Here is a 9,502-nt window from a genome sequence, read left to right as displayed (position 1 = left end):
TCCAACCCAGTGCCTCCAGTCTTGTGTGTCTCCGGAGAGGAAAAATATTATATATAAATAAAAATTGCTGCAGTAAAGATTTAATCTGAAATAACATTGTTTTAGGCTGTATTGCTTTTTAAGTCTCTTAACCTGACAATTTAACGATCTCATTAACTCCGCCAGATAGGGAGATAGGCATGGCTGGACGGGATGCAACGGGAAACAAATTAGTGGCAGAGTCTATACGGCTCCCGATTGCTTGAAAGATTGGGGTTTCCAGGAATGCTGGAGAATAAAAGTGGGGTTGGCTTAGTGAACTGGAGGTCCAAGGGGTCCTAGCCTCCTGACCTCTCTGCATAGGTTGATGGGGGAATAAAAGAGTGCAGCCTGGGAATGCTGAGCAGGACAGGCTGTGTGGACCTCTCCCTAGCCCCAGCCCTGAACTGACCAGAGACATTTGGGACCCTCTAGGGGCAGTAGGGCCTCAGGAGCCTAAGGTTAGCTGTCCACTGTTACCACCACTACAACACCTGGCTTCCAGCTGGGATGCTACCTTCTTAGCACCCAGATCCAGATCGAAGCCCCAACTATTTTTTTTTCTTTAAAGTTCATTGGGGCGACAATTGTTAGTAAAATTACATAGATTTCAGGTGTACAATTCTGTAATACTTTATATCTCACATTGTGTGTTCACCACCCAGTCAGTTCTCCTTCCATCACCATATATTAGACCCCGTTTACTTTCTTCTAGATACCTGCTCCCCTTTTCCCCCTTACCCTCTGGTAACCCCTAAACTATTGTCTATGTCTATGAGATTTTGTTCTTTCAGTTGTTTGTCTTGTTCTTTTGTTGTTTTCGGTTTATATACCACATATCAGTGAAATCATATGGTTCTCTACTTTTTCTGTCTGACTTATTTTGCTTAGCATTATAATCTCAAGATTACCCCAACTATAACTGAAGTGAACAGCAACACACTTTTCTCACTTACCTGCTTTCAGACCTTTTCAGTCACTGATTACATTCTTCTTTCCCCAACATATGCTTGTGTATTTTGAGCATCAGGATAGGAAGGAATTTTCTCCTGTCTAAATAGTTTCAACAACTCAGTTTGAAAAACTTCAGTGGAGCAAATTATGAGCTTGGGATGTTTCCAGCTAGGGGGTGATAGCTATTCTCATCCCCTGCCCATTCTGGCTGAGTCAGGGCATCAGAGACTTCCCTGAAGAGCCAGTGAACAGAAGGGGCTTCAGAAAGAACCTGAGCAATAAAATCAAGGCCAAAAAAAACAAAAGAGATTTTATTTTAAAAACAGGTTTGTGGGTTTTTCCTTTTTTGCATTCAATTCATTGTCATTCAGACATCACAATACTATATACAGATACACAACATTTTTAAAAAGCCTATTTCTGATGAACATTTCATAAGAACACTGTTTTGTAATGTGTCAGTGGGAAGGGAGAAGGTGAGGGGGCCCCCCAGCACCAACTTGGCCTTTGAGGAGGGAAATGTTAGGCAGCGCCTATGTTAGCTACTTGGGGGCCGTCATTTTGGCCTCTTGGAAGAAAACTGCTTTCCTCTGGGCAATCACTAAAAGTGAAAGTGTAAGGCTTCTCTCTGCTTTGTGGTGATGGAGAAGCAACTGGAGAAGGACTCTGCTGGGGGACCCACTCTTCATCCCATTGGGAGAGAAGTTTGCCCCTTTTTTTAAAGAAAAAACTTCTATTTCTATGTCTGTCCTGACTGGGGGGTGGGGGGACTAGAGAGAGAGAAGACGAAGAAGAAGAAGAAGGAGGAGGAATCTTTAGAAGCATGGTTGAGTTTGTCCTTCGATTTCTACATGTTTACTGGGAGAGCAGAACAGAGGAGACAGTGGGGGCAAAAGGGGCTCCTGAGAAATTCAGTTTCTTGGTTGAGGTTGGGGCTATGGTTTTTGTTGAAACAGATAGGAAAGAAAGAAAACCTATGCGCTGTCCGTACTCCAATCACAATGCCAGATCCCTAGTAATTATCATCAATATTAACGCGACTTTTAAAATATGCACAGAAAGTCTTAACTGGGAAATCTTGCCTAACTAAGGAGTGCAGGAGGGACAGAGACGAGGGGGAGGAACCGAAAGGAAAGACTGAGCTCACCAGGTCCGGCACCGAGGCCTCACCCTAAGGAGGGTCGTCTATCTGCCTGGGCAAAGGAGGAGGCAAGAATGGAGTCATTCGGGGTCCCCAAACCCCGTTTTGGTTGGAATGATCCGGCTCTTTGCTGCCACTCGGCTTTCTGGCAAGGAGAGGGGTGAGGGCAAGGGGGAGGGGGGGGCCGGCAGCCTTGCTCCCACGGCCCACTCAGACCCGCCTCCAAAGCTGTTGAGGCCTGGCAGGTCCCATATGGATGGGGGAAGGGATTGAGGATGGGGTGTGGGGGGTCGGGGGCGGCAGAGCTTGCCCTCTGATCCTCTCTGCCTTCTGGCGGCGCGGTTCCTCTTTCTTGTTAACGTTAAATATTCGTCTGCACCGACGAAGCGTCCTTCGTGGGTTCTGTTATGGTACAAAGCGGCGACATAAATAGACGGGGAAGGCGGCCCGGTGGGCGGTCAGGTGGAGTGGAGATGAGGCGCTTTCGATTTGCTGACCACCTTCTTCTCTTTGACCCGCCGATTCTGGAACCAGATGGTGACCTGGCGCTCCGAGAGGTTCGTGGTGGCGGAGATGCGCCGGCGCTTCTCTTTGGTAATGAACTTGCTGGCCGCGTACTCCTTCTCTAGCTCCTTCAGCTGCACCTTGGTGTAGGGCACCCGTTTCTTGCGCCCGCGCCGGTAGCTGCTGACTTCCGGCTGTAGGGGAACCACGTCTGAGGGGAGAGAGAAGGCGGGCGGCAGCCAGTGAGTTGCCTGGCTGGACCCCGACCAGGCTACGGGCCGGGAACCAGGCTAAGGGCCCTGAGGCTGCGCGGCTGTGGAGTCACAAGGTTCCTGCAGGGACTCAGAGGGGGCCGGCAGATTGCCCCCCAATCCTTCGCACCTCTGTTACGTATTAGCAAGGCCACTGAGATATTAAAGGAGGTGTCGTAAATTCAGTAATCAAGATAAATAATATTTTAATACAATGTTTAAAAAATAAAAATAAATGCAAAAAAATCCATGATGAACAAAATATCAAATTTTTAAATAAACACGGGAGCAGCATTACTTATTTTAACTTTTGCCTTAGGCTCCAGTATGGCTCGACACAGCACTTCTTACCAGGATTGCAGGTATTCTTCCTGCACTTAAGATTATTTGGGCATCCATAAGCTTATTCTTTGCCCCAGTATGAGAAAAAGATGTTCTGTTGTACATTTGAGGGACGACATGGTGGGCAGGGAGACAGCTTCAGTGGGCACAGACCACCAAGTGGCGGCTCACGTTGTTGGTCACTGGCTCTGCTCTAAGACTCTGAGGCCTGCACCAATAGATAGAGAGAAGAAAGGTGTCCAGGTGAAGCGAGCCCAGCTGGGAACCAGTCACTCTAGGAGCCCAATGTGTGAGCCACTTAACATCCAAGGTGGGCGGTCCTGGCCCTGAGCTGTAGACACTCAGGTCCCTGGAAGTAGAGGGTCCATTCCCCAGGGTCTGCCCACAAGAGGAGCTACTAGAAGAGCCTTTCTTGAGGTAAAACCAGCTGTTCACATAAGTCTTCTATAAAGAGGACACAAGGCCCTCCTTACCCCCACAAATGTCCACTCACCAAAACAGAGCAAATTCTGCTCCAACCCCCTCTCCTCTCCATTCCTCCAAGGCTGAAGGAAAACTGTCTTCATTCCATACAGGAATCCTAACCCTAAATCCTAAATACCTTGTCATCATAACCACTAATAGTTCAATTCTTTATACTCTGAAAATTTCACAGCAACTAAAAACAATAAACGTCACTTATATCCCCTTTCCACTCCACCCTCACCTCTGTCAATAGAAAGGTCATAGCAACACTTTTAAGGGGAACTGGGGAGGGAGATCATCTAAATAACTCACCCTTTAATTTTTAAAATGTAATTATTAGACTTCACGCAGAAGCTAATGAGGAAGACTGAATATTTGGGGTTTCCCCTTCATTTATTCTTTCTACCCTTTGGAAGTATAGACACCTTCCAGAATGAAGACACAAAGCTCTTCTTGAAATGCTTCTCACCCCACCCTCATAAAACACCTTCCCTATACCCATTCCTGTTGGGTCTGTGTTCTCTCAGGGACCCTTATCTATACAGGAAGGGGAGAGAAGGGGTCACAGTCAAATGCAGGGGGGAAATAAAGTGCTCAGGAAGAATATGGTAGAGAGTGGGTTACAATGGCCTGGTTTGGCCATCTTCATGATAGTTTCTCAGGAAAATCGTTGGACTTGTCACTTTTCTCTGCCTATGTAGGAAAAGGCCAAGGTTGTTTGTTTTGTTTTGTTTTTGTTTTTTAAATCTGAAAAACAAAACAACTTCACTTTAACAGAGCAGATCTTTTAGGTTAAAAATGAGTTTTTTGTACAAGGTAATTAAAAAAAACCCTCTCAGTTCTCAAATTTGTTTTACTTTTACAGAGGTAACTATGATTCAGGAAATTGATGATTCCGGGACAAGAATAAAAAAGAGAAAGTAAATAATGATACCTTGAGGACATTGTGAAGTTTTCTTTTTGTTTGTTTTAATCCTTAGAACAATTTTTTTCAGGCTTATTTTATTAAAGGCTTATTTATTACAAGACGAGAAATCTGAGGCTTTGAGTGGGTAAAATAACTTAAATGGAAGAGCCAGATTTTAAACACAGATTTTCTGATTCAACATCATGATGCAGTAAGTTCTAAAATGGAAATGGGCCACCTGGTACAATCCAGTTTTAAAATATACCTCCTTTTCCCTGAAGAGAAAAATAGGATGAAAGTGGGATTTGATTCCCGAATTAACCAGGTAATTGTCCCTGTTTTTTTACCTCACCTTCTGGAACAGCTTTCAATTACATACTCAATTCTGGGTCCTCTAAACCCCAACTCTAAATTTCCAATGAGGTTTAATCAACACACCCTAAAAAAAAAAATCACTTGAAAAACAAATAATTGATCTAAACTGGTTCTTTTTCTCTGTAGAATGCCAAGAATTGATTTGGCCAAGTTTTTCATGGGTCAGACCAAACTGGTGGGGTTTTTTTGGGGGGGCCTCCTGGGGAAATACCTTCAGTCTGTCTTCTCAAAGTCCCCCTTCATTGTCTGCTGTCTTTTCTGAAAAGGAAGAGGGATCTACAGATGTGGAAACATCTGAAAGCTTAGAACTGTAGTTGTGTCTATACTGCCTAAAGTATGTAGGGGACTTGGCTATTAATTTTTACAATCAACCCTTTTCTAATCTCCCTCCAGAGCATACACGCACACAAACCACTTTATACCAGGGAACCTAATAGACACCTTTGAGGAGCAAATAAAAACCCAGATCAATACTCAGCCATGGCTTTCTCTTGGGGCTCTCTGTACAGATTCCTACTGCCCACTCGCTCTTGACCACCCACTGCCACAGCAGGGCTCTGAAGAGGATCTTGCCCAGCTAGAAATCCTAGCTGCTCTTCTCAACCAAAATCCAAAAGCTTGTTTGTCAGTAGATACTTCTGGTATGGTCCAAAGAACCCACTATTTATTTTTCTCTTTTGCTCTCTCCCCCAATCCTATCTGTCTCTGTCTCTCCCTGCCTCCTTTCTTTGCTGGTTCTCTCTTGGAGTTTCCACCTCTCTCTGTCAAAAAAAAAAAAAAAGTGTCTACACTCACTATAGGAAGAAAAAAAAAAAGAGCAATGAAGCAAGGGTCTGTATAATTGGGGTAGGAAGGAGCCACAACACATCTTGGCCCTAATTATCTGGATCTTTCTGAACAATTGCTCCATCTCCCACACCAGCCCAGACTGCCATAGATGAGGTTTCTCAGAGCCAGAGGCGCTGAAGAGAGACAGTAGTGTTTATGCCTAGATGCTGCAGAACAAACCACAATTGCATAGACAGAGTTATCTGGAAATCTCACTACTTCTAAAAGATCTCTGTGTGGGTAGAAATATGGAGGGTGTCTGAGGATCATTTCTTTTTCATCTGCCTTTTGCCTGGACCTCTGCACTCACTGAGATACACTAGCCCGATTCTTTTTCCACACAAGGACTGTGTGAGCACGTCACTGCTGAGACACACCGGGTTTTATGTCCATTTCCATGCTGTAACTTGTAAGTGTATTAAATCTCAGTTGGGCTGTATTTTTTTTTTTATTTCAAAGACATTTTTCTGTAGGAGGCTGTGATCAAAAGTGTTTTTTTAAGCAGGTTTTTTTCCTGGGAATCTTTAAAATGTTTATTTTGCTCAAAGATATTTCTGACCTTCCCTCCAATCCTTCAACCCCACCCTGCTCCACATGCATACGCAGGGATGCCAGAGCAGCTTCCTCTCTTCACTTCTTCATATTAAATCCATTTCTCATTGCTCTAGACCAGCACCTCTGCCCACAGTGGTGGGCATCTGCTCCCCTACCTTCAGCCCGTTAGCATGGTCTATCAGCTTCCCTTGCTCCAGGAATTCTTGCTAGGCCCCCATCTCCAAAGAACCTTTCTGTTAGGGTAAGATGGGGAATTAAAGGGCCATCTCTTTACATTATTGGATATCCATATGTGAATTTCCAATCTGCTAGAAATGTATTATTGTGAATTTCATATTAGGTAGTTAATAACAGAAATCATATTATATAAAAATATTATAGCCAATGCAGAGCAGGTAATGCATGATGCCATGTACTAAAATTCTAGTATCCTTAAATCTTCTGGCAGCCAGAAATGGGGTGCCTAGTGTGGGTCCCACCCTGGTATATAGTTGTGTCGTACTGAGTAATCTCATAATATTTACAAGAATGTTATTTGCTACATTTTCTAACATCATTCAGTGATTTTTTTCACCATCTGCCCATGCTCCAATCCCGGATACAGAGGAATTTCAGGCCCACCCTTAGGAGGTATTCAGGTCTACACTTCCTAATGAAAATGTCCCTGGGCCCACATGCAGAGCTGGGGGACCCTCTAGGTAGTATGAGGAGACATCTGTGGCTGTTCTGTGACCCCCCCCCCAGAATCCCTATGGGCATCAGAAGGAAGCCAGTCAGCCCTCTCCCACTGAGCTCTGCTTATAGCCAGAGCAAACTCAAGCTCTGGATTCGTTAGACCTCAAATCCCGATTTCTCAGCGTAGTGCTGAATTCAAAGCTCCTGATGTGATTTTGAGAAACCTGGAACTGCTCTTTTCACCCTGGGGGGCGATGAGGGTTACAGGATCCCCTCCGGCCCTCCGGTTCAAAGATAGCCTCAGTTGGAGAAGAAACAGGACATCGGTGAATTCCACTCATCCTCCCACACATAGCCAGAAAAAACCCAGGGGTCCCCAGCCTGGGCATGGACCCCAGATTCTTCCAGCAGAGGTCTTCCTCCGGCCCCACCTCTCATCCTTACTCCTATCTTTCTGTGTCTGAGGCACGGGTAACTCTTTCTCCCCCAGACTTGGGAGAGTTGGCAGAGGAAACACCTACAGTATTTGAGCTTAGTATATCAGAGAGGGAAATCAAATTTATATCCTAGGAGAGGGATGCAAACTCTCTTCTTTCCACACCTTCTCAAGATATTTTAGTTTTCTGCTCCTTTAACAATTGGGAAATTCGTGGCCAAATTTTTTAAATAAAGAAAGAAAATAAGTGGGGAAAAAAAGAAACATTCTACGTTTCTATAGACCCCGGCAATTTAGACCCCTATTAAAAAAACAAACAAAAACACAACTAGTGCCTGAACGATCTTGGAAATTCAGGCAAAGAAAATGGTGGGGTTTCTTATCTCCCCCCACCCCAGTTATTCGGTGGGTTGAGGGTTTTGTGCTGGTTGTGGATTCCAAGGCACTCGAGGCCCACCCCAACCCCATTCCGAGCCAAAAGCAGGTTTTGGGGGCCAAGAGCCGTGCGTGAGACCTGAGCCCGCTGGGGGAGGAGGAGGCAAGCTACCGACTCGAGCTCAGCCGGCAGCCCGGCGTTCGGGCGCCTATGATTGCTTCACTCTCAGCGGGGCAGCTTCGGGGAACGTGTCGGAGCAGATTTCTTCCCCGGCGCATTCCACAGCGCAGCTCGCCCGGCCGGCTCCATCGGCAGCCCAGCAGAGCCGGCGCGCCGGGGCCAGACGGCGGGGGTGGCTGGGGCGCGGAGCCCCGGGGCAGGCGGGGCTGGGAGGGGTCCCTGGCGGCGGCAGCGGCGTTCGGGCCCCTTCCTTACCTGGAAAGGGAGACTTCCAGAGGTGGGCGGACTGCGACTGCTCCTTGGAGCAGTACACCTGACTGTCCCAGCCGTTGGAGAGAGCCCAGTGCTGATAGCCTTCCACCGGGATGAGTGCGTCGTGACGCGGCTCCGGGTGCCCGCTGATCCCAGGCACCACCGACACGTCCAGGTAGCCGGGCATCGCCTGGTAGGAGCTCGCGAAGCTGGGATAGAAGGCGAACTCCTTGGCCCTGGAGGACAGGTCGTCGCCGGGCAAGGTGCCCGACGGCTCCGGGTACTTATCACCCGGGTGGTAGGCGCAAGGCTTTTGCTGCAGGTTCACGTTGTGCGATAGGCGGCAGCCGTAGTAGCTGCCACCGAACGGGTAGCCGTAGCCCAGGGTGGCGCTGGACGAGGTGGGGGGCGCCGGCGGCGGGGCGCACTGGCGTGCCGCCTCGGGGGCCTGGATGTCCGTGTAGACCGCGCCCTGAGGGGCGCCCAGGGGAGCGGGCGGGCGGCCCAGCACCGGGTGCGGAAGCAGGTCGCGGCAGTGGCTGGCCGGGCAGCTGCTGCCCAGCCCGTCCATGCTCGGGGCTTTGCCAGGGCTCGCTCCGCCGCAGCCGCCCCCCGCTCCGCCCGCGCTGCCGCCTCCCCCGCCGCCGCCGCTGCCGCTCTCCGCCGCGCTGTCCTCATAGACGTACATAAGGCTCTCCGGCCAGCGCGGATGCAGGAGCAGCGAAGTCGTCATGACATGATCTGCTCCAGCTTTTTAAAAACTCCACTTGCCAGAGGCAGCGAGCTAGGGATACACCTCGCTCCCTTTCCCCCTCCCCCATCCCTCCTCCTTTTCTTCCCCACCCCTCCCCTCCTCCTCCTGGTGCTTTCACCTCCCTCCCCACATTCCCTCTACGCATGCGGGGACAGTTCATTAAGAAATCCGCGCGGCTCCCGCCCGCCTCCCCTCAGCAACCCTCCAGGGCCCACGTGACCGCGGCCAGCGCAGTGGCGCCCAGGCCCAGTCTCCTGGGGTTCCCACCCCTCCAGGTGGGGGCGGGACGGAAGGGAAAATGTCTATGCTGATTGGCTTTCAGGAGGGGTAAAAGAGGAGGGAGCTGGGAGATTTAAAGGGACAGGGCAACGCCCCCTGGCCTGCCCCAGGGAGCGAGAGGGTGGAGGAGGAGGCTGAATTTAGCCGATGCAAAGGTGTCTGGAGAGAGCAGGACTATTCCTGGATGCCTCTCCCTAGGCTTAGGATGTG

The 9,502-nt window shown here is 48.7% G+C and overlaps 1 protein-coding gene across 1 annotated transcript; it reads right to left on the bottom strand.

Moving 5' to 3' along the window:
• Positions 1 to 1,309: 1,309 nt before the first annotated feature.
• HOXC13 (homeobox C13) lies at positions 1,310 to 9,106 on the bottom strand. The gene is made up of 2 exons (XM_033117888.1): positions 8,263 to 9,106; positions 1,310 to 2,828 (listed from the first exon to the last, which is right to left on the bottom strand). Exons 1-2 carry the CDS (start codon positions 8,990 to 8,992, stop codon positions 2,572 to 2,574), a joined length of 987 nt encoding a protein of 328 aa, XP_032973779.1. The 5' UTR covers positions 8,993 to 9,106; the 3' UTR covers positions 1,310 to 2,571.
• Positions 9,107 to 9,502: the final 396 nt, after the last annotated feature.

Source organism: Rhinolophus ferrumequinum, chromosome 10 (assembly GCF_004115265.2).
Source record: "Rhinolophus ferrumequinum isolate MPI-CBG mRhiFer1 chromosome 10, mRhiFer1_v1.p, whole genome shotgun sequence".
Lineage (NCBI taxonomy): Eukaryota > Metazoa > Chordata > Mammalia > Chiroptera > Rhinolophidae > Rhinolophus > Rhinolophus ferrumequinum.
This window is presented reverse-complemented; position numbering and strand designations above follow the sequence as displayed.